Source organism: Rhinolophus hipposideros, assembly GCF_964194185.1.
Source record: "Rhinolophus hipposideros genome assembly, chromosome: 26".
NCBI classification, from domain to species: Eukaryota; Metazoa; Chordata; class Mammalia; order Chiroptera; family Rhinolophidae; genus Rhinolophus; species Rhinolophus hipposideros.
In genome coordinates, this window is record NC_138072.1 from 25,950,113 (window position 1) to 25,975,146 (window position 25,034).

At 52.4% G+C, this 25,034-nt stretch overlaps 1 protein-coding gene across 3 annotated transcripts in view; it reads right to left on the reverse strand.

The window, feature by feature from the left end:
• The window catches only part of CAPN9 (calpain 9), a gene marked incomplete at both ends in the record, with an annotated part of 40,835 nt that extends 16,059 nt beyond the window's left edge, over nt 1-24,776 (reverse strand). Inside the window, 9 exons of one of the 3 annotated variants that reach the window (XM_081039247.1) lie at nt 737-897; nt 2,499-2,576; nt 4,523-4,608; nt 8,536-8,619; nt 9,559-9,727; nt 14,290-14,423; nt 15,899-16,017; nt 18,817-18,886; nt 24,564-24,776. In XM_081039247.1, the coding sequence (XP_080895373.1) occupies nt 737-897; nt 2,499-2,576; nt 4,523-4,608; nt 8,536-8,619; nt 9,559-9,727; nt 14,290-14,423; nt 15,899-16,017; nt 18,817-18,886; nt 24,564-24,776 (1,114 nt within the window). The remainder of the gene's footprint in view (nt 1-736; nt 898-2,498; nt 2,577-4,522; nt 4,609-8,535; nt 8,620-9,558; nt 9,728-14,289; nt 14,424-15,898; nt 16,018-18,816; nt 18,887-24,563) is intronic. The other 2 variants (XM_081039248.1, XM_081039249.1) reach the window with 2 other exon arrangements.
• Nucleotides 24,777-25,034: the final 258 nt, after the last annotated feature.

Sequence of the window (25,034 nt, forward strand, 5' to 3'; positions counted from 1 at the left end):
CTGGGTCTGGTCACCTACAGTTTGTTCCGTCTTATGTTTTCCATTTGGCATCTCAAAGGGGACAGTGGGGCACCTGTGGCTGTGCCCGGTATCCGGATAATGGTGGTGCCATTTGAGCAGAATCAACCTCCCACCCAGCTCCAAGGGTGAACCCCGATTAATTTACGGAGTTCCCTGTCGCCATGAGGAATTGGGATAAAGCCAGTCAGCCCACAGTGTTCACCAGGTACATTAGCTGGTTCAAGGAATTCCCGATTAGAGGGAAGCTGAGGACTTCTGTCTGAGGCAATCAGGTGCTTTCGCTGTGCCTATGAGTGAGGAACAGCGATGCGCTGAGGGCAGCCCCCCTGGGAGTCAAGGAGGCCGGACTGAGGACACCGCGACTGAGGAAAGAGGGCAGAGCACACGACTACAAATGAACGGGTCCACCCTACTTCTCTGAATTTTTCAGTTACGTAGGACAATAAACCCTTTCTATTGCTGAGCTAGTGTGGGTTGTGTTTTCTGCTACTTGTAATGGAAAATAACCTAAGTGGTAAAACAAGGGCGTTTCCCTGAGCAATTTATACCCAGCTTCCTGCTCAGCCTGCTCAGCGCTGTCCCGGTTATCCCTGAAAGCCTAGTGTCTAACCCACGGTTCAGGCTTTCCCTAGGGTCCTGGCCCTGATCCACTGACATCCCCGGGCGGGACTGGACACTTGGAAATGATAGAGAGAGTGACAGGCAGACTACCAACCGAGGAAATTGCGGCAGCCCCCAGCTGTGGAGCCCCGCACCCAGCTTCCTTGGTGGACTGTCACCTCCCATCTGTGGACACTGTCCTCCTCCAGGGCATCAGGCGTGAGGTTGCAGACCTCTACTTTGTCAAAATGAGCCTTAAAGTCACTAAATGCCATCCTGCAACAAAATGGAAGGACATAGGAGGTGTAGGTGCTGGTGGTGGTGGCATGACCCGTTCGCTCGTTCACTCATTCACTCATTCACTCATCCAACAAATGGCGATCGAGTGCCTGCCCCGTACTCAGGGAGTGGGGAGTCCTCAGGTGTGGGGAGGCAGAAAATACAGAAAGGGTAAAGAAAAAGAACAGGATTACGAAGGTAAAAGGGAATCAAAGGTAAACACGTAGGTTGATTGTATGTAAGTGCTACAAAGAAAACAAAGTCTGGTGAAGAAGGACGGGTAGGGCGGGCGCTATTCCAACAGGAAGCTCAGGGAGGTCCTCAGTGTCGGGGGTGGAGACCCAGAGGCATGTTCTCTGCTGGGCCTCCCCCTGATTTCCGCACTTCCTCTGCTTCATTTCTCCCCCATTTAGGAAATGGGGATGTCTTCTCCAATCTTTCCTTTTCTTCCCTCTTCTGTTGGCATCCTGCAGATGACCGTGTGGCCCCAGGGGGTATTGGAGCCACATAATGAAGGAGCTTGGGTCCCCGAATCACTCATGGACAGAGCCACCCACAGGGGAGGGGTATCCTCGTGGACTGTTACGAGTGAGAAATAAATGTTATTGCATTTGAGTCTTTATACAGTTAAGTATTAGTCACAGCAGGTGGTGTTACCCTAAGCCATTGGTCCTTGAGGTACTGACCCACCATAACAGAATTCTAAAACATGTGACATCAGCGTAGCAGCTGGGCAGGATGTTGCAAGGAAATACTGGAGTTGGAAAATAGATATCCATGCTATGAATAGCAAAGCATTTGCTAAAACTGTTGTCTGCGAAAATATGGAAAACAGAACAAATAAATGCTTACTGAGGCTGTGCTCTAGGGGAAAAGAACAGGGAAAGCTGGAGTAGTGTGTCTGCTGGGTTTTGCTTGTATTTAATATGGTGTCAGGAGAGCGGAGCTCGGGCCAGGACCGACTGGTTCAAGCACACAAAAGGGCAGAGCGCCAGACATCGAAAGCTGTGGTCTTTCAGGGTTGGAAGAGCCAGATGTGTCTGCATCCCACAGGAACAAATAAGACTGACAAAAGCTTCTAGAGATGAAGACCCATTAAAATTTTCAGTTGAATAAAGAGAGCCAGCCATGTGGAAAGCCAGATTAGGCATGTTCCCTTCCCACTTAGGTCTACAGCTTTAGATGCTCTCAAGGTAACTGCCTTCAAGGGTCTCTGTCACTAAGATGAGCCCTGTGAGCAGCAGGCTGCTTGTCCTCAAATTTGCCATGCAAACCTGGATACAGAGAGCTCAGAGGAGGGATGCTGGGCTGGAGACTAACCTACGTCTAACTCCCCTGAGACGCACACTAACCTGGAGATGGGGCAAGTCCCCAAAACATAAAAGATTAATTTCTCTGCCAACCTGGTGTATAGAAGGAGTTTCAGACAGAAATATTTGATTTACAAAAGAAAGGACAGGAGGGAGGAAGGGAAGAAGGAAGGAAGGAAAGGAGGTTGGGAGGAAGGACAAAGAAAGGTGATGCTCCTTGCATCCAGGGCCGCAGGGCACATTCACACCTGTGCTTAATACAGAAGAGAAAACAGACAAACACGGTACCAGAACTCCCCATCATCCAGAGCCGTGTGACACAGGCGCTGCTGCTCAGCTGGGCCAACGGAACGCCACTCGGAAGAACTTGGGGGAAGCAAAGTCAGGGTTAGGCTGAGGGTCATGAGCAGCAGCAGAAACCACAGTGGCCCTGGATGGGGCAGCCCCTCCCAGAAAGCGGGGTGTGCAGTGCAATTCTACTCATGATGTGAAGCGTCTCATTAATTCTGATGTTAATATTTCTGTTCTTGGGCTGGCTCCGTGGCTCCGGTGGAGGGAGAGCGGGGCTCCTAACGCCAAGGTCGCTGGTTCGATTCCCACATGGGCCAGTGAGCTGCGCCCTCTACAGCTAAGATGGTGAACAACAGCGCTGCCTGGAGTCGGGCTGCCCTGAGCAGCCAGAGGTTGGCGTGAGCTGCCGCAGGGCTGCTGAGTGCCGCTGCGGTCTGCTGTGTGCTGCCAGGAGTGGACCGTGGCCGGTGGTCAGTGTGAGTTGCCAGCAACCACTGTGAGCTGCTGTGTGCTGCCGTGGGCTACCATGTGCTGCCATGAGTGGCCAGTGGTCAGTGTGAGCGGCCAGCAGCCAGTGTGAGTGGCCGGCAGCAGGCACGAGCTGCCGTGAGCTGCTGTGAGCGGCCGACGGACAGCTGGTGACCTACGGCCTCAGCCAGGGGAGCACAAGGCTCATAACACCAGCATGGGCCAGGGAGCTGTGTCCTACACAACTAGACTGAGAAACAACCGCTTGAACCAGAGTGGGGGGGAAGGCGGAAGAAGGGGGGGAATTTCTGCTCTTTCCATCTCCCAGGAGAGGGAGGCGGAGCTCTTCCGTCCTTTGATGTTGGTCTGGTCTGAGTCATCTCCCGCCAATTCTGAGAAGGCGGAAGCTAAGGAAGGAGAGGGCAGGAGGCAGAGACAAGAGCAGCGGTGGGGACCACAGCCGTCCTGGGGGTGTGCGCTGTGCCCGCCAGCTGGAGCCTGGTTGATAAGACCACCCAGACACCAGTGGTTGGTGAGTTGGTGCCTTTGAGCTGAGGACAACCACCGGAGCAGTGTTAGTCCAGTTCTACACTTACTGCAGGCTCCCAGAGCCCCATAAGCTGTGGGTGGGAGGGCGGGGGCGCAGCAGAGGACCCAGCAGAGGGGGAGGGAGTCGGGGACGGACAGCTCAGGGTGGGTCCCTCCGGAGCACACCAAAACATGCCCGATCTCAGGCACCTGGGCCACTCCAAGGGACGAGGAGGGAACACACCGCAAAGGCAGACCTTTCTTGACAATTGGAGGCCAAATAAATAAACCTGGTTAACTGCTCTGTAATGGGTGAATTTTCTAGTCCACTTCCTCTTTCTCTCTACTGGGCCACTGGGACGGCCAATGGTCAGTGGTCATTACAGAGAACCCTCTAGTGACCTACCTGGCAATGTTTCAGGGATTCTCACACCAAAAATATTCATTGCCACCCCTCCCCCACCCAAAGTGCGCATGAGCATACATACACATACATGTAGAGACACACACATACGTACACACACATGCAAGCACACTCCACACACACACTCACATACACCATACACACACACCACACAAATTCCACACACACACAGACACACACAGACACACTCACAGCACACACACACAGACACACACAGACACACACTCACAGCACACACACGCAGACACACACAGACACACACACACACACACACAGCCCACCGGAGCTATTCAGGACTGGATACCAAGCCTTTCGCCATGCTGTGGGGATGCGCTAATACAATACACTCACTGACATAAACATGATTATATGGAAGTTGAAGAGCAGCTGTAAGACTCTCCTTTGAGAACCAAGTTTGACTGCAAGGCAGGCCCGGGGGCTGAAGTGAGGTGCTCAGAGCAGGATAGGACCCTGAATAAGAGCCAGCGGACAATCGAGACGAACTGCTCCTCCTCCCCATGTGTGCACAAGTCAACCTGGCTCCTCTCACCCCACGAACAGTAAGAAGGAGGGTGGTCCAGAGAGATGGGTGGGGACTGACCTGTCGCTCCAGGACCCATTCCACTCGACCTGGCCCCATGGGTTCCGGACTCTGATGAGTCTGATTTTCTGGCCTCGGAAGCTTACCTGGAAAGGAAAAGCAATGGGGAAATGTGAAATGATAAATGCATCTATAAGCTCCAGCCATGAGCGGGCTTTACTGAAAGCCTCTTGACTATAAGAAACTACAGACATGCCGAAACTCATCAGCTCTTTCCTAGCCCTTGGAACTTCCTAATTCCTGTTGAACATAATGGCTAGCATTGCCAGTGATGGGTTATGAATCACCCCAGAACAGGTATGCTGAGTCTGGGAAATAAAGTAGAATTGTGAAATAAAGTAGAATTGCGATGCATAAAAAATTAGTCCACATGAATCTTTTGTTTTTTAGTTTTATTTTATTTTATTTTATTTTATTTTTACATCCCTCACACCGTGAACCCCCCTCCCCCCCTCCCCCACCACCCCGACCTCACACCAAGCCATCACATTATACACATAAAATTATAGTTGGCATTCATTAATGTCCAGTCTCTGGTGTACAATGCCATGACCAGGCATCCACAGCATCCCTGAGGTGGTCTCCCAAACAGGACACATGTCCATCGGACAACCAACAAAATCCCCAAACACTATTGAAAAGTTCCCCAAAGTAATTCTCAAAAAACCCTGAGGCCATCCTGTGGTCACCAGCCGCCCCCCAATCCCTTCACCCTTCCCCCATCCCCCACCCCCTCCCCCCCGCCCATCTAACAACTCTCGGTTTTTTGTGTCCCCAAAACTGTTTCTGATTAGTTCATACACATATTCTTTTCTTTAGATTCCGCATATAAGTGAGATCATATGGTACTTGTCTTTCTCTTTCTGACTTATTTCACTTAACATAATGTTCTCTAGATCCATCCATGTTGTTGCAAATGATAAGATTTCTTTTTTCTTTATGGCTGCGTAATACTCCATTGTATAAATGTACCACAGCTTCTTAATCCAGTCATCTACCGATGGGCATTTTGGTTGTTTCCATATCTTGGCTATTGTGTAAAGTGCTGCAATAAACATAGGAGTGCATACAGATTTTTGAATTGGAGTTTTGGATTTCTCCGGGTAGATGCCTAGGAGTGGAATTACTGGATCATAGGGTAGTTCTATCTTCAGATTCCTGAGATACCTCCATACTGTTTTCCATAGTGGCTGCACTAATCTGCAATCCCACCAACAGTGCACTAGCGTTCCCTTTTCTCCACAACCGCGCCAGCATTTGTTGTTTGTTGATTTATTGATAATAGCCATTTTGACTGGAGTGAGATGGTATCTCATTGTGTTTTTATTTGCATTTCTCTGATGGTTAGTGAGGTTGAGCATTTCTTCATATGTCTTCTTGCCTTCTGTATGTCCTTTTTAGAAAAATGTCTCCTCAAGTCCTCTGCCCATTTTTTAATTGGGTTATTTGTTTTTTTGGAGTTGAGTTGAGTAAGTTTTTTATAGATTTGTGATATTAATCCCTTATCAGATATATCATTGGCAAATATCTTTTCCCATTCAGTAGGATCCCTTTTTGTTTTATTGATGGTTTCCTTTGCTGTGAAAAAACTTTTTAGTTTGATGTAATCCCACATGTTTATTTTTTCTCTTACTTCCCTCACGCGAGGGGATATATCAGTGAAAATCTTACTCTGGGTAATGTCCATGAAGTTTCTTCCTATATTTTCTTCAAGATATTTTATGGTTTCAGATCTTACATTTAAGTCTTTAAGCCATTTTGAATTTATTTTTGTATATGGTGTGAGGAGGTGGTCCAGCTTCATTTTCTTGCATGTGTCTCTCCAGGTTTCCCAACAGCACTTATTGAACAGACTGTCTTTACCCCATCGTACATTCTTGCTTCCATTGTCGTAGATTAGATGGGCATATAGGCATGGATTTACTTCTGGACTCTCTATTCTGTTCCATTGATCTATGTGTCTATTTTTATGCCAGTACCATGCTGTTTTGATTACTGTAGCCTTGTAGTATGTCCACATGAACCTTCACATGACTGAGCTCTCTCTAGAGTGGATTCTCCGAGGCAGGGCCAGGTGTTACCCGTCTGTGTGCACCCAGCACAGCGACTGGTAGGGTTCTCAGCGTGCTCGTGAAACTGCCGAGTCACGTGCCCATAAGGACATTCCTGTCAATGCCGGCCGCATGGACAATGGTGACATACCACGCAACCAAGGTGTGTAGGAGGCTGAACATGTCGGTGTGTAAGTGCCTCTGTCATGTTCACACGACAACTCGCCTAATGACACACTTCTCAGACGTTGCCCCGTCGTTAGGGGGTACATGGCTGTATTGCGTTTTCTTCACCTTTAGCATTTTACTCACAGATGAATGATATGAAAATAAGCACACGCTGGGAATTTAAACAACAATAAGCAAAAACTCTTCTAAGTATTCTAAATCCCATGTTCTCCCCTCAGTCCATTTTAGAAAGAGCGTGGAGGAAAAGAGTGGAAATAAAATACCTCTATCCATCAGCGAACCAGAAATCTTAGCTCTCAGAATATTTTATCCTCATGCACTTAACACAAATTGTATTTTTGATGTGTAAAAATAATTTAAGTTGGTATAACTTCTCCGGACTTCAAGATGTGGCTTGCCCCTCACCATGTAATATGTTCCCTGACTGAAACGTGCAAGGAAAGGAAAGTCTTTGCCGGAGGACAGAAAGCAAAAGCAACTGACCAGATTCATAGGAGATGGAACGTTTCTGTTGTTACTTGGAATAATATTTAGATCTAAAATTAAAAATCACATGCCTACTCAGGTGAGTGATCGGCAGGGCATGTGAGGAAGGTGGAAAGTAGCCAATGCAAGTACCTACAAATCTGAGATCCACATACCTTTCCCCCATGACTGCTCTGTTCATGGCCCCGGTGAGCAAGGGGGCAGGTGCTTTCTTCTGCACTCTTCACTCCTATGGAGTGTGTTACCCGAAGCGTGGGCAGCAATAGGAGGACACCAGAGGTGCTTGTGTCCGCTACAAACCATGCTTCAGACCCGCCTCAGGGTCAAGCCAGGCTGTTGCAGTTCATTGGACTTGAATGTGAGCGAGTCTAGTCCTGGGCTTCTTGTCTTCCTCGTTCATCATCCTCTTCCCTTCTCCTTCCTACGCACCCCTCAGGGAGCCCCCACCCACGCCAAGTCCTCCCTCCCTGGCAGTCAGAGTACTGCCATGTGGGGCTAGGTGGGTCCCCAGGGTCAGTTCCACCCTGGACCACAGCTGCAGACAAGAGGCCTTGTGATGGCTGATTTTATGGGTCCACTTCACTGGGTCACAGGGGTCCAGATATTTGGTTCTACATTATTCTGGGTGTGTCTGTGAAGGTGTTTCCAGAGGAGATTAGCATTTGAATCAGTGTACGGAGTAAAGCAGATGGCCCTCCCCAATGTCGGTGGCCTCCATCTAATCAGATGAAGGTCTAAATAGAATGAAGAGGCCACGGAAGGATCAATTCCCTCCCTGCAAGACTGTGAGCTGGGACTTTGGGTTCCTTCTGCTCTAGGACTAGGCCTTGTATCATTGGTTCTCTGGCTTTTACACTTGGACTAGAACTGCCACCAGCTGTCCTGAGTCTCCCGCTTACAGATGCGATCATAGGACTTCTCAGCCTCCGTCATCACGTGAACCAATTCCTCATAATAATAAACCTCCCTCCCTCCCTCCCTCCCTCCCTCTGTGACTATCTCTCTCTCTACATATTGCTTCTGTTCTCTGGAGAACCCTGACCATCACAGGACTGGATTTAGGGAGGACCCGGTTCTCACACCCACTAAACAAGTTTGGTACTGTGCTGGAATCACATGCTTCTGTCTTTCCTGCTTGGCTGTTTTGAATTCCAGCCTGCCTCTTTAGATGAGACATTGTCTGAATGTCTGAAAGTAAGGTTTGAACTGTGGTGCTAAACAAGCAGAAGGGACTATGGTTGCTGAGCCTGTCCTTGTGCCCTGGCAGCAGGGGGTTATGTCACCCACCTGGTCAATTCCTGTCACAGTGTAGGCATGACCCTTAATAAGACCGAAAGGCGTCCGGGCTTCGGATTCTGCAGCATTTCTGATCTGAAATATGAAAGGAGCAGCGTTGGACCCACTGTGTGAGTCAAGCCTTTGTTACCTGGCCAGACTGAGCTCTGCGCCTGGCCTGGTCCCTTCTGCTCCTCCAGGTGAGGGCCATGTGCCTGGGGCATATAAAATGGGTACACAGGACGCCCTAAGAACGTTGCAGTGACATTCAGCAATTCCCAGTATCTTCCGGTGAGGAGACACTCATTCGCAGCTCGGACTCCAGCGATGACTTCACTTTTTTGCCCCCAAACAGAACAACTTGACGGTCCCATCATGCAGCAGCATGAGAGAGAAGCACAGGCACACACATGGAAGAAGCATGTAACAGTGTCACGTACAACTCCATGTCACAAATTGGAAAACTCAAAGGAGGGGGATAATTTACAAACAAAGAATGAAGTCTCAAGGTTAGTCGAACAGGAAATCGAAAATTTGAATATGTTTCAAAAATAGAAGAGGTAAAATTCTGTGTGTGTGCTTGTACTCACAAGAAAAAACTGTAAATGCTGTTAGATTTCTATCTACTGATTATTTTTTCATGATATATGAAGCGAAATAAACAACTTTCAGAAAAAAGTCCGTGGTAAGATTCCATTTAGTGAAATGCAACCTGCCCCGTGCTCGTGTACCTGTGCGCGTGCCTGTTGTACGAGCGTGGAGAGTGTGAGGCGCACAGGCCAGGCGTCACAGGCCTGGTGCTGAGGGAGGGAGGCGGATGTGTGCCTTTAGGTATCTCAGGACTGTTCATACACCTGGTACAGCAAGTGTGTCTTACCTTTCAACTTGAAAAACATTAAACAGAAACTCTTGCTTTAATTAAAATAAACACTGACCCCCGCCCCCCCCCAAAAGTCATGCCCCTCCTTGGGTGTGGCCAGGGCACTGGCTCAGACCCCCGGCCCCAGCGCAGCACCTGGAACGCGAGCGACTTACATCGATGGAGCAGCCCACCAGACAGCCCCTCTTCAAGGCCTTCTCTAGAATCTCGTACAAGTTCTCCGGAGCCTCCTTAGTCACGAAGGTCTCTGCTACGCCCCTGGTGAAGTCCTCCATGGCCTCCAGGGCGCTACCTCCCTTCAGCGCCTCATAGCTCCCGTTCAGCCTGCAAGAAAGTGGGAGACGGCTGCAGGGGACGAGGAAGGCCACCACGTGGCGCTCTCGGCCAGTTGTCTAACTTCCAACCACGTGAGCATCACCTCTCAGGGCTTCCCTGGCTGGCGGCTGTGGAAGGAGGACGGGAAGTGCCACAGGGTTTGCTTGGAGCTCGGAGGAAACAAAAACCCTCCGTGAGAGGCAGCGGACCCAGTGGTGTGGACCCTGGTCCCCAACTGGCTGCAGGTTCAAAGGCCAGTCTGCAGTGATCTTGGGACAACTCATTGTTATGCAGGGTGGCCTGCGGGGGTCACTGGTCCCGCTCCCCACATAAGAATGCAGGATGTGGTGAGGCCAAAAAGGAACACCCACGGAGCCATAGGTAGGGGAGTCACGCCACTATATTCTCACTGGAGGCTGGGTTGGAGACACAGGGAGCAGGAGCCACACGATCCGTGACCTGCCGTCCACTTCTCTGCAATCCGCAATCCACACTCCGCTCTTGCTAGCTCAGCCACCATCTTCTCGCTAGCCCCCCATTTGCTGCTAGCGTAGCCACAGCAGTTATATTAGTGGCCAATGGCTCACTGGTTACAGCGGACGGCCAACTAGCCACAGCTGCTGGCCATCCAATCACAGTTGATGGCCATTTACTACCTGAGCCAGCACCTTTCTATGTGAGGCCGAGCCTGGAAAACTGCACTCCTGGCTCTGTCCCCACACTCATTTAGTGCTTTAGTTTCCTAATTTGCAGAACGCGCTGGTTGTACTCTGCCTCTAGGGCTGCTGTGAGGGTTCAGTGAGTCTCTCTCCGCAGGCGCACAGGGCCTGACCACAAAGCTGTTAGCTGTACGTAGACTGCGAGAGAGTTGAGGTCCTTTCTCTTTCTTTCTGGCCTCATGTACTCCCAAACATTTTTCTTATAGTCATGTGTTTATTAGTATGAGTTTGTTGACATATATACACAAACTCCACTTCATTTGTAAAGTAAACTTTCCATTTGGAAGCCTTAGATAATAGAAAAATTCTTGACTGGCACACAGAGTTCCCACGTGCCTTCACCTGTGTCCCGCTACTGAGCACCTACTGAGCGCTACTGAGGCACATTTGTCAGTGACTGAACCAACTCATCATCATTCTTTAAAGTCTGTACGTCACGCAGCTTTCCTTAGTTTTTACCTAATATGTTTTCTGTCCCATGATCCCGTCTAGGGTTCCACCTGGCATTGAGCCCTCAGGTCTCCTCAGCAACTTGTGGCTGTGACAGCTTCCCAGACTCGCCTTGTTGTGATAACTGGGACAGTTCTGAGGAGGACCATCTGCTGTTTTTTCTCATGATTAGACAGGGGTCCTGGGTTTTGGGGAGAAAGACCACAGAGCTAAAGTGCCCTTCTCATGACATCATATCAGGGTACATACTGACGTCATGGCTTATCGCTGTGATGTTGACCTTGATCACCTGGACAAGGTCGTGTCTGTCAGGTTTCTCCACTGTCAATTCCTCTCCATCTCCCCTCCACACTGTCCTCTTTGGAAGCGTGTCACTATGTGCAGCCCGCACTTAAGGAGTGGGGGGCTAGGCTACCCTCCCTAAGGCCAGAGAGTCTACATAAATTACATGGAATTCTTCTACTGGGAGGTTTGTCTCTTCTCCCCCATTCATTTATTCGTCACTTATTTATATCAGCACGGACTCGTGGGTTTATCTTATACTTTGGTTTATAGCCCAGTACTACCTCACTTATTTTGTTGCTCAGCTTGTTCCAGCTTTGGCTATTTTCATGTCCTTTTGTTGGCTTCTGTGTCCCTTTGAAATGACCCCATCAGTGCATGTGTATGTGTGCACGTGTGCACATGAGAGAGAGAGAGTGTGCGTGTGTGTGTGTTTAAAGCATGTTACACTTTCTGGTACTACAAGATACTGTGGGCCCCTCTTATAGATTTCCTGCCCCAGAATCAGCCTTATCTCCAAGGAGCTCTGGTTCCTTTATTGGAGGATGGTGTTAGAGCCCAAGACCGAGAGGTGGGAGTGCTTGTGGCTTTAGTTTGTCATGGCTTCTAGGTCCTGCCAGCTGACAAAGCAAGGACATATATGTGTGTATACTAATCCATGTGTGTATACACATATCTGTATGTAACCATTTCTGTTAAACTGAACATGAGTTCAGGCTGATGTCTCCACGTCTAACGCATGACCACAAGCATTGTTCTAGTCTCCTCCCTTTGCTTCTCTGTTACCCTTCACTCCAACAGTGAGACACGTGGTTCCCACCAGCCGCCAACCATTGACTTCCTTGTTCAATTCAGCGTATCTGTATGGTGGTGTCAGAATTGTTGTCCTGTACCCGTACGGGGAACAACTTCACCTACGAAAGCACAGTGCTTATGGACAATTTCTCCTGCTTTTGTTTTTACAGCCTGAGTTCATTTCCACAGTCACCTAGGACAGCACCTTCACTCCTGCCCTTCAGTGAGTTGGTCCCACAGGTTTGTAATACAGTTAGATTATTTCGTCACAGACTGCATTTCGTCCTGGATTCCCCGTCCTCCAAAACGACTTCTTAAATTTGCATGTAAGGAGATTCACTCTTTGTGCTGTAAAGTTCTGTGGGTTTGGGACCTGCATGGTGTCATGTATTCACCATTGCAGTGTCATACAGAGTAGTTCCACGGCCCTAAAAAAGTCCCCTGTGCTCCACCTACACCCCCGCCCCCTCATCTCAACCCCTGCAACCACTAATCTTTTACTGTCTCCATTGTTTTGCCTCTTCCAGAATGCATCATAGTTGGAAACACACAGTGTATAGCTTTCCCATTGGCTCTTTTCATTTAGCAATGTGCATTAAGATTCATCCATGTCTTTTCAAGCCTTGGTAGTTCATTTCTCTTTATTACTGAACAATAGGCCATCGTCTGGATGTAGCACAGTTTTGTTCATCAATTCATCTTGACTGCTTCCAGTTTGGGGCAATCATGAATAAAGCTGCTATAAGCATTTGTGTGCAGGTTTTTGTGTGGACATGAGTTTTTACCAAACTCATTCACCAAGGGGAGCAATTGCTAGATCACTCGGGAAGACCATATTTAGTTTTGAAAGAAGCAGTCAAGCTATCTTCCATTATGGCTGCATCACTTTGCATTCCCATCAGCAATGAATGCAGGTCCCTGTTACTCCACGTCCTTGTGAACAATTGGTACTACACTGTGTAGTAATGTCTCATTCTTCTTGAATTTGCAATGTCCTAATGACCAATGGCGTGGGCTCATCTGTCATCTGTACATCAATTTTGGTGGGGTGTCCCCTCAACTATTGTTGGCCTCTCTTAATGACTAAGAAATAAACAAAGACTTTCTTTTTAGAAAACCTATTCTTTACTCTTCTCTCCTAGGGAAAGGCTTAACCCTTCACATGCCATTGAATCCCGCTGGCTGAATTTCTTGGCCCAAGCCTTTCCCACAATTGCAGGGGAGTGTTTCCTTGTGCTGTACTCACTGAGAATGAAGCCACCCCCCGCCCAGCACAGGGGTAGCCCTAGAGAGGGTCCTGCCGAGGTCCCCTTTTGGGGGGTGACTCCCCACAGGGCAGAGATGGGGCTGGTTTTCCCTGCTGTGCCTGGAAGGAGTGGCCCTTTGCCCACCTCCAGCCTGTCCACAGAGCTGGGTGGGCAAGGGGTGCACCCTTGGGTCTTCTTTTATGGCTTGAGTCCCATCCTACTGATTTTGGGGTCAGCTGAATCCCAGTTGGCCTTCATTTTATTTTGTTACTTGGACGCCCCACGTGGAGGTCCCTGGTCCCTGCCTCTGAGGACAAGATTCCCACAGCTTGAAGATCCAAGTTGAGCCTGAGAAGAACTCTCGGGTCATCTCTGCAGCTACCAGAGCACAGGACTCCAGCCATTGTGGCCTTTTACTGACAAGCCAATGGGCTGGAAATCAAGATGCCCAGGGACCTGAGGACAAAAATGTCTGTCTTGGTTCTACCCACATGAGGTTCCTAGACTTGCCAAACTCATGGGGACAGAAAGTAGAAGGTGGGAGCCAGGCGCTGGATGGGGGCTTAGTGGTTAATGGGGACAGAGTTCAGTTTCTCCAGATGAAGAGTCCTGGAGGTGATGGAGGGGATGGTAGCACAACAGTGTGAATGCACTTAATGCCACTGAGCTGTCCACTTAAAAATGGTTAAGATGGTACATTTTACCACAATTTTTTTTAAGTGAAAAAAGGAGCATTCTGAAAGGAAAAAAATTGATGTTACTATCCAGGTGGCATAGCCCTGATGTTTGAACTGTGACAGTGTTTGGCGGGAAGTCGGGAGAACCAGGTGTTCTCAACACACCTAGTGTTTCCCTCTGCTTACCCTCCCAGCAATTCCAAAAGCCAGTTTCCTGACGCAGGGCTAGCAGGGCCATGGTGACCACTAGGCCCTGACAGGAACCTGTTCTGGTGGCTCATGCCCATGCTGCCGTGCCCATCTGGGAACCCTGAGCCCCGCCGTGGACCCACAGAAGCTGCATGGAAAGGCCCCAGGATGGAGCCGGGCCCCAGCAGGGCCTGCCACCGTGCGACACTCACTTGGCGTAGGCTTTCTCCAGCAGGGCGCTCCAGAACTCGTTGTGGTCGGCTGAGTGCAGGAAGACCAGGCGGTCCCTGAAGGTGGGCAGTCGGTCATCGATCACCACGTCCAGCCACTCGCTGTGCTGCCAGAACTGTTGCCGGGGCGGAGACGGAAACAAGGGGTGAGTCCCACGGGAGCCCCATCAGTTGCTTTTCCTCCTTCTGGTCTGGAGGCACATCACATATGGCTTCCCCCACGGGGCCACCAGGACTCTGTGCCAAGCAGCCAACCCAACCCCTGACATCAGCTCGAAGACTTAGTGTCACCCCAGTGGCCAGGGGAGCAGGACAGGGCCACATGTGGACACTCGCGGGCGCCCTGAATGGGCCCTTCTCCCACGCGCACCGGGTGGCTGGGCGGGCCTCTGCTCCTGTCTCCCACCCAGATTCCAGCTCTCTCTCGGCTGCTTCTTCACCTTGCGTCCTCTCTTCACCCGGAGGGAGGAGAAACGTCAAGCGTCTAAGACTGATTTTTCAGCCATTCACACAGAGAGGCTGTAGTGAGGCAGTGCAGGTGTGAGGGGAGTGTGTGTGCACGTATGTTTGTGCTCATGTATGCATATGTGCGCATGTGTGAGCATGGGCATGTGTTTGCACGAGTGTGTGTGTGCATGTGAGCACATGCGTGTGTGTGCACAAGTATATATGTGTATTCCTGCTCTTTCAGCCGGCCCGAGCAAGCTAAGGTAAGAAGAGTCAGAGGAGGAGCTGGCGCATTTACTGGCAACCTTGCTGGGGCGTCCTGAGTGTCTGTGTCAGCAATCAACCCCGGTCAGACGGGCCAGCTGGGCCCTGGTAGGGGTTGTGTGTGTTTTAAGAACTAGAGCCCCCAGCTGTGGGTGACGAGCCACAGTGGCATGTGTGTGGGGGGAGCACAGTGTGGGGATGCTGTCACCTGCCCTAGCTGGGCTTCCCAGCGGGGCTTCACCCTTCCAACACCTGTCACCTCATGCCTTCTTGGGGGCAGGTGTTTAAAGGCCAGACCTGGGTCTCAGATCTTCCTGAAGCAGGAGCAGCCTTGGGGGCGCTCAGGGCTGGCCTTCGAGTGGCTGGCTTGGAGGGCCAGGGTGAAGGAAAGAGTGGATAAGGGAGGGGAGAAGGGAGACCAAGAAGCAGAAGGAAGCAGGGCAGCCCTCGCCCCACGTGGCTCTGTCCTGTGTCCTCCAAGGGGTCCCAGGATCTGATGTCTCTGTACTTCGCTCAGTTTTTATTTTTTACACACACTCATGTCTCCAAATCTATATTTCTTCAGTTTATGAGATATAATCCAGTTCCTGAGAGGAATAAATCATTTTAGGCCATGTATGCTTAAAGCACCCTTAACAAATGGACCTCCAGGTTTGCCCAAACATCACTTGTTTTACTCTGTACTTTCCGAGAGGGCCCGCCTTACAATGCCTGCTCTGCCCCAGGACTTCTGGCGGTCATCCACGGTAGAGCGAAGTGTGGCACACGGCTGGGACGCCGCTCCCACACAGGTAGGGCCGCGTTCTCTCCGGGGTTACCTAGAGGCTGGCATCACGCTGGGCCCCAGGGAGGCAAGTCCACTGGTCGGGCTCCCGCTTACCTGGAAATGGAATATCCCAGCATAACCTGGGCCGAAGCTCTGGTCCTGGGGGACGACTCTAGCGAGTGCTTTCTGGTTCAGCGTAAGGGAGGCGATGGCAGCCAGCAGCCAGCAGTCGCCTGCAACATGGAAGCCATAAATCACGCTTTCCATCACTTACTCACAGCAAACGGGGAACACATAAGCCAGAAGGACATGAGGGGCACCCCCTATGGCCACATCTTTTCTGTTTCACGGACAGCCTACCGACAAATACCTGCGTCCTGAGCTCTGCCTCCCTTTGCACCTCTTCTGCCCAGTTTGTCAGAAAGAGCTGTCCCCGTGTTGGCAGTGCTACAGGACGAGCTGACTCGGCTGTCAGACAGGCTCCGGATGCGTCAGCTCTGGGAAGTCCCAGCGACTTCCCGCCCAGGGAACCGAGGCTGCAGTGTCAGTGACAGTGTGGCCAGGTGAGCTCTGTCCCCTGCACTGCCTTTCTGGGACTGACACCTCCCAACCCAGTCTTGCTTTAGGGGCAGGTCATGGTGTCACTGAGGGCGTTTGTGTCCAATTATCTTGGATTTTAGAGATTGGCCGACTAATGTACCTATCTCCCCAGTGTGTCTCCATGTAAACACACATTAGAAAAAAACTAAAAAGTAAAGTTGAGTATCATCGTTTTGTGTGTGTTGTCGAGACCTCCGGATGCAGCCATGGGCACTCAGCGAGGGTGGGAGGAGGCCCGCAGGTGGCCCGGCAGCGTTTCCGGTGCTGCCCCTGAGGTCGGTGTGAGAAGGTCATTGGAGCGTCCACGTAAGGGACAGGACCGCACCACGTACCCCAGACCTCCTGCGTGAAGAGACCACACCACCATCGTTGGAACTAGAGGCCCCATCGCCCTCACTTGGCTGCCTCAGAAAGTACCGTGTGCCACTGCATGGGGACACTGTTACTCGACTTCTTCCCGGTGGTCGTGCATTGACAACAGAGACTCAGGTGGGTCCAGCAGCAGGAAAGCTACCCAGAGTCACTCCACTTTCCCTAGGGTGTCACCAGCAACCGTGTGACACTGGTTCCTAGCTGGAGGCCGGGTTTGGGGAGACGGGGATAGGAAGGGACAATGGCAGGAGACTTTGGGACCACGTGTTTAGCGAGCCTTACCGAGCGCCTCCCTACTGCTGGTCCCTGCTTTGAGCTGCAGGGTGGCCAGGCCCCGGCCCCGCTGTGGGCTGGCCTCCTCCACTAGCTTCTTCCACTCACAGTGTTGCCACATGCAGGAAAGTGTTTCTGTCCCTGACCTGAGAGTGCAGCAGTCATGTCTACTCAGACAGGATGCTCTGAGCTGGTGAAGGGCGGAGTTCAGAGGCTGTGTTATGTACACGATGGAAACCAAAGGAAAACCTCAGCAACAAAACAAGATTGCTGTTGATGGGGGCTGATGGGTGGGACTGGCCAGCCCACGCCCAGCGCTGTGCAGCGGAGGGGACGGCCTGAAGTTCAGTTTGTTGGACAACTGGGTGTGGATGCTAGCCTGCAGGGGACCACTATCGGGGACAGACCCGCACGGTGTGTGTCGCTTTGTAGTTCTTATTTTGGGTGGCAGGCTCACGGCTGTCCATTTCATTCTTATCTTTCAAAATGTATACTTCTGTTACTACAGTATTGGGATGTAATAAATTTTGAGTTACAAAATAATATTTATAAGCAGCCACCAACTAAGGTAAAATATAAGGCTGTCATTCCAAATAAATGTTTCACCAATGTAAAACCTACCCAAACTAAACTGCAAAACGAAGGACCGGTACAACGGTTTCCCATTAAATAGCAATGTAGAGATGGGGGTGTGAGGGAAGGCAGAAGAAGAGGGGAGTTGTAGGGTGAGTGGGGGAGAATCTCAGGAAGTAAAGACCAATCTGAATGTCAATTTTTTTAAAAAGTCAAAGTTATTCTAGAATTATAATTCTATCATCTGTGTGTCTATCGTCTAGCCTGCTCTTTGTCTATCAATGGTTGTTACTGTAGGTTTGTGCCTTTTGGGTTCGTGTTTAGGGCAGCACAGTCAGTGGGCATGGAGGTAGCAGCATGGCCCATGTAGGTAGCAGCCGTAAGCAGCTCGTAAGCAGCCGTAAGCAGCCGTAAGCAGCCGTAAGCAGCTCGTAAGCAGCCGTAAGCAGCTCGGGGTCTGCACAGACTTGCAGGGGTCCATTCCCTCTGGTTGGTTCCACTGGAATTTTTTTAGGTCTCTCTCTCTCTCTCTCTCTCTCTCTCTGTCTCTCTCTCTCTCTCCCTTCATAGATAGAATGAAGGTAAACCCGGCCCAGCGTTGGACTGAATCCTGAAATGCAGGACCCAACTTAACTGTCTTGGGGGCACCCTCAGGCTGATTGCACAAAGGAGATTGGGTTCTGAGAGTTCCCCCAAAGTATGAGCCCCTGAGAGGCAGCGTGGCAGAGCAGTGAAGAGCCAGTTTGGATCCTCACTCTGTCTATCACTCCGAACCTCTGGACCAAGCCCTCAGAGCTCCTCAGTTTCGGTTTCTCATCTGTAAAATTGGGAGGGTAGCTAGGTAGATGGAACATGGCATTGTGCTGATGGTGCCGAGCTGGTGGCTGCACTGGTATAGCCGATATTCGCTGTGTTGTGTTGTAGGGGAGCCGGGCCAGCACTGCTCGGTGTCTCCGTTCCCCGCAAACTTCTGGGCTGTGAGCCCCAAGCACAGGCCCATCCACTGCCAGGGAACTGGCTGGATATTACCGGGCCCCATTCCACCAGAGTAGACAGGTGGACTGGGGGTTGGGGTGTGGGAGGGACGGAGGGAGGAGCAGAGGGGGATAGCAGGGAAGGTCCCCAGCCCCAGGGGTCCTGTGTGTTGCCCCTCGCCCCGGGCCGGTCTGCTCCGTCCAACCCAGCCACCCCATGCTCTCTCCACTCACACTTACCCAGCTCCCCCTGGCAGATATCAGTCCTGGTGGCCCCTCCAAGAATGAACTCTGGGTTTTTCACTATTTCCTAGAAGAACAAGAGTATTAATGCAGTGGACCCATTGCTTCATGGGCCAGCAGGATGGGGCAGGCTCAGGGTCTCTCTCCTTTCTTGGAGCACAGGGCTGCTTTCCTGTGTTTGATTTGGTCCTCATGGAGGGATATGAGGAGGTGAAAGGTGACCGTGGCTGTGCCCATAATCCTGGGCCTTGTGTGGTAGACCACGGCCCCTGGGGAGAGGTCCTGCCTTCTGAGCAGCCCTTTGGTGCCGCGCTCTAGCCTGAGTTCCTCCACAGCTGGCTGCAGATTGGATGTCAGCCAGGCCCTGGGCTTGGAGTCGGGGGTCCCGGCTTCTGGTTCTGGCTCCCCACTCCTGGGCGTTGTGCCTCGGGGGGCTTCAAAGCCCTCGTCTCAAACTGAGGTGACACACACAGCCTGGTACCCAGGATAAGGACAAATTCCCACTCGGGCCACCCAGCTTCTTCCTTTTTTCAAAACATGCATTTAGGTCCAATTTTATATATATATATATATATATATATATATATATATACTATATAGTAAGAGACGGGTGTATATGTATCTCACATAATTTCACAAAAGTGCGTTATATATAGTCATATATATTATAGGTACATGATACAATCATCGGTATAGATTAATATATTATAATATGAAAGGATAAGTCTAAAACATTAACAAAAAAGTATTTGAAAGTGATTATACAAAATCCATGTAATCTTTCCATTGTTTGGAGGCACCAGGCTCCGTTCCTGACACATTTCTGACACAGACCACAGCAAAGAACGAGACAGAAGCGCACCCCTGCCGAGTGCCTGGCCATAACCAGGGAACAGACACACGAGTTCCGGAGGAGACGTGCTGGGACAGAGTGATGGCATGGGGCTGCTGCTTTAGCCAGCGTGGTCAGGGAGGGCCTGGGGGAGAAGACAGTTGAGCAGGGTGTCGTGTGAAGGTCCACGGAGAGAAAGCAGTAAAGCATGAGATGTAGAGAGAGTTCTGGCACACGGCAGACACCTGACCATTTCAACTGGACCTGAGTGCAGGGCAAGGGAAGGGCTTGCCCACCTACTTCCAGAAACTCCCCACAGGGCACTCCCCACGGCTGCGCCCTGAACTGTGTCCTCAAGCTCAGCAGGCCCCGCTTGCGCCCTGGTCTGTGCCCCAGAGAATCAGGGAGGATAGTGAGTTCTTGAAGGGTGGGGGCGGGGGGCCTTCCCAGGCCCAGAGCTTCAGTGTGAGATGATGGTGCTGTGTTTGGGGCCTCCAGGGAGAGCAGCCCCGTGGAGGGTGGACCCGGAAGCATCTGCCCAGACAGCACTGGTGGGGCTGTTAGCGTTTAATGGATTCCAGCAAACTCAGCCAGGAGCATTCTGGGTGCGCACAGAGCCAGGCTTGGCAGAGGTCCGACCGACACCCTGAGTGTGGCCCCTGGCATTCCCACCCTCGGTGCCGGGAGCCTGGGTGTCTTAATGAGGTCATCCTAGTCCCTAACATGAGGGGATGTCGGCTGAAGGTCAGGGCACAGGGAGTCCCCACAGCCCTCCCTGCATGGCCCAGCCCCGCGCTAGGGCCCTAACGAGCAATGCTCCTGGGGCCATGGCTACTCGTCCCTACCTGGGATGTGAAATACACTCTGAAGGCCGGCAGATCCCTGCCCAGCAGGCTGTGCCAGTGGCATGGGCTGTGGGCGAGGCGGCCGCCTCCTCGCCCCTCGCTGTCCATCCCCTCCCACACCCTCACCAACTGCGCGGCAGCTGCCTCCGCCGCCCCGCTCCCATCTGCCTATTGGTTGTTTTTGTCCAGGAGAGTTTTATGAAATTGCATCAAACTGTGGATTGATGGAGAAAAAGGAGAAAACTCAGTAATCATCACCAAGTGAACACAAATTCGCCATCAGGTATAATCTGGCGATAGCCTCGGATATGTGACTGACGCCCCATCTGTCTAGCATTTTTGTGAGTTGGTGCGTCTGTGCACCAATAATGGGCGTTCGTGTACGTGTGTGCTGAGGGGGCAGCTGTGCAGTGGTGAGGGTTACACACCCGTGTGCCACGTAGCAGTGCACACTGACACATGTGGGCCCCCCATGCTAAATGCGTGTGACTTGCGTAGTGGCACATGCGTGCCCACATGCATGACCCATGTGTATGCTGGTTGTATATGTACTCTGGGTGCACTGCGTTCGTCCCTGGGGGTCCTGCACACGCGTGTGGGGCCTGGAGGAATGTTTGTTCATGTGAAATGCTGTTTGGGGGCTTGAGGGCGAGGGTTACCTGAAACTACAGCCTTATGACAAGAAGATCAGAGGGGCCTCGACAAACCTGAAGTGAACCCAGCCCGCCCCTTGTCGACCGGGAGGAAGGGGGCCTGGGCACCACCAGGTGGCTCTCCTGGAGGACGGAGGACCCACCCTCTGCTCCTGGGTGCTGGCTTTCAGGGCCTGTTCTGTTCAGCGTGCACAGCCAGGCTGAGCCCATCTCGGAGTTTTCTCTACTAAGTAATTAATATCAAAAGGGAAAAGCCATATTTCTAACAAGGTTGGAGAGGCTGGGCCCAGCCATCAATAGCTGTGTGCTTATCCCAGTGTCCCCAGGGCTATTGCGTCACATGGGGACACAGTGCGTGTCCCGCAGCAGCCAGCAGCCTCTGGGGGACTGGTGGAGCCACACAGAGCCAAGCCCCCAGCGTACCCCCCTCAGTGCACTCCTGCCCTGGGATCCCTGGAGGGCCCGGCTGGCTGTGCCCCGCCCTGTGACACCCCCTGACTCCTGCTCTTGAGCCTCTCCCCGCCCTCAAGCACAGCTGTGTTTGACAAGAAGGTGGTGCTAGGAGGGCACCCCACCCCATGGTCCCACTGGGCAGTTGGCACTTGCTGCCGGAACAAGCACACGGACGTGGGGCCAGCCATGCAGACAGCACCAGAGCCCCAGGGGCCTTGAGGGACACCGGCACGCTGACACTTCCCTGTGGCAAGCGAACCTCAGTGCCCGCCCCCACACCTTGCCCCGATTTCCCAGTCTGTAAGACACAATATAAAGCCTCGAGCCCCCAGTAGGAAAGAGATGGAGGTGTGTGTCTGGGAACAGGGTGGAGGGGACAAGTGCAGCTGCAGGCAAAGCAAAGGGCAGAACAGATTCTGAAAGCATGTCCACAAGGACGGCAGGCTGCCCTGTAGACCTGAGTCATGACACATGAGCCTCAGTGGAGGGAGGAGGGTGGAGACCTAGTGTACCATGGGCCTCACCCACCATTTGTGGTCTCATTGAGAGGAGATGGAGAGTAAGGATGACCACCTCCCAGAGCTGAGAGTTGGGACCCTGGACTCCCTTGGGGGCCCTGGGGGCCCTCGTTCCAGGAGAAAGACCTCAGGGAATGGGGACAAAGCTGTTCTCCACCATGGCCTATGTGTGTCGAGCTTTGGTCTTGGAGAAACTCCAGTTTTGGCAAAGAGGAAGGGAGCTGGGGGCTGCAGGATGAACTGGAAGCCAGGAGCTGGCCGTGTAGAATGCAACGTGAGGTGCCTTCCTGCCTTGGAAAGCGGGAGGCCTGTCACGCCAACACAGAGGACTCTCAGGGACCATCCCAGCTGCAGAGTGCACCGTGCGCTGGCTGAGGCCTTCCTGGGGCCATGCCACAACCCACAGCTCCTTCTGTCCAATCGTGCCCTCCCATCCGCAGGTGTTGGTCCTCCGAGCACCCCAGTACGTGATCACATGCTGCAGGTTGAAGAGGGGGTGGTGGGGAGAAGGTCAGTTAGTTGTAAGAGGCATGGTCTCCAGGCGGGTGGAGGTGCCGTTTTCTGCCTGCAGGATGAGGCAGAGGGCCGGGTAGGGCTGCCCAAGGTGGGCTCAGCCCCTGCGTGCCCTGCTAAGAAGCACACTTTGCTTTCAGGGCAATGAGAGCAACGCCCCCATCAGCCCTCCAGAGGCAGGGGAGAACCCCGGCACCCCCATGCCCTAGTCATGTGACAGTGACCTCCAGGGAGAATGGGATATAACAATGCCCCTCTCTTAGGGTCATTTGGGATTGACATAATCCTGGTTGAAAGCTAATGTCACCTGGGCCATAGTAACTGTTGGCTGTCCCCACTGATTTGGACGCACCAGATGGTGTATGAAGCTGAGGGCACAGTGGACTACAGGATAAATGAGCTGTGGCTCCAAAACACGGCTCTAAGGCAGGACTCAGGAGCCACACAGACTGTTGTAGAAAAACCACCTCCATGGTAAAATAGAACCCCTGAGGGCTCTTGGGGGATAAGGTAGGCTCCACGCAGAGGCCACTGAGCAGGGTCCAAGTGTCCCAGCGAGGGCCTCCCAGAGGGACAAAGCATGCAGGTGGAAGGGGCCAGGGACGGGGTGCTGAGGGAGCAGGGCCCTGAGGATGGGGCACAGGGTGAGGGGTGGCTGAGCAGGGCGCCCTGGAGGGGTGAGGGGTGGTTCATGGGCTAAGACTGGAGGCAGTGAGACCAGTTAGGAGGGAAGAAGCTATTGGAATTCCTCAGAAGGAAGGCTTAGTGTCCGTGATGGCCTTGTGAAACTCAGGAAAACACTGGAGAGCCAGAAGCACAGGAGCCAGGGCAGTGTGGCATGGAGGGGAGCGCATGCACTCGGCCTACAACAGGAACTAGCAATGAAGAGCTCACACTGCATGGATAACGGTGTGTGCTGTGGGCTCAACCCTGAAGAGTCCAGAGGTTTCTGTGTTTGTTTTTAAAAATAGACATGCTGCCTTTTAAAACACTGACAGTATTTGAATGTAGAGAGACAGAGAGGAGGTAGAGATGATGAACCTGGGTCGCTTGTATGTAAGATGAGTCTCGGAGCTAATGACGAGGATGGTGATGATCGTGCCAGTAAGAGTGATAGTGACAGTAGCTGTCATTTATGGAAAACGTCTGTGCACGTGACATGGGACCCATATTGGTTATTACTGACCCATTTGACAGGCGAGGAGACTGAGGCATGGGGCGGTTACGTGATGTGACCACAGTCATGGGTTACATTAGTGGCAGAGTGGGGCCAGCACTCTTTGCTGTCCCCTCCTTGCCCATAGCCACCTGTCCCCAAAGGAGCCGCTCCCTGGCCAATACCCACCCTGAGGGAGTGAGAGCCGGTGGTGCCCGGTCAGAGGCCAGGAGCTGACTAATGCCGCGTGGCTACTACTGACTGGTGTCCCAGGCTGCAGCTGGTGACTGATGGAGCCCCTCCGGGAAGGGGACACGTGGTGTGGGAAGCGAACCCTGCTTCACACATGTGCTGAGCACCTGCTGAGTGAGCATGCCACCCCAGGGGGCAGCCAGAGCTCGGCCAGAAGCCGCCGAGTGCTTTACATGCGTCACCTTGGTGTTAGCACACAGGGGCTGCTGTTCTGACCGCTTCCCAGCATGTCTGCAGGTTTGCCCCTGGCTTCCACCAGGGAGTATCTGCTGAGACTCATCCTGCACAAAGCTGTGACCCACTCGCTGCCTCCTGACGAAAGCCTCTCTGACTCCGGTCTGGCCCTGGTGGGACTCAGAGCTGGGGTGGGGTGCAGCCAGTTGCCCTGCGTACACCCGGTCCCCTTCCCACGCTGCTGGTGTGGCCCTGTGGGCCATTCCCACCTTCAAACTGCGCAGCCTCTCCACAGCGCCCACCCTCCCAGCCCCTCCTCTCCTTGCACACCCCTCCCGCTGCACTCACCCCTGGCCGCTTCCACTCAAAAGGGATCTGGGGCCTCTCGCTGTAGAAGAGAGAGGTGTTATTAGCCGGGAAGTCGGCATCCTGGAAGAGGATCCCCTTTTGCAGGCAGTCCTGCCTCAGCTGCTCGAAGCTCTGGCCTGAGGAGTGGATGCCTCGGGCGTGTCCGGGAGCCGGCTGCTTCTGGGGTCCTGGGGCCCTGTGGAGGTAAGGCATGGCGGCTCCCTGGCCAGCGGCTGAGGGTGGCAACAGGTGTGAGGAGCGATGCCTGTGTCAGTTAGGAAGGAACCACTCAGGGGCCCTTGGGCCCCGAGCTGTTTGCCTGGGAACCTCCCTTTAGATTGACGTGGAACACACCCTGATGTCAAACTGTAGACAGCCTCTGCCCTCCCAGGGCTCCTGCAGACTCAGAGGAGGCTGTGAGGCTGGGCCAGCTCCAAGAGGCAGCGTCCCTGCTCAGCGCACTGGGAGGGA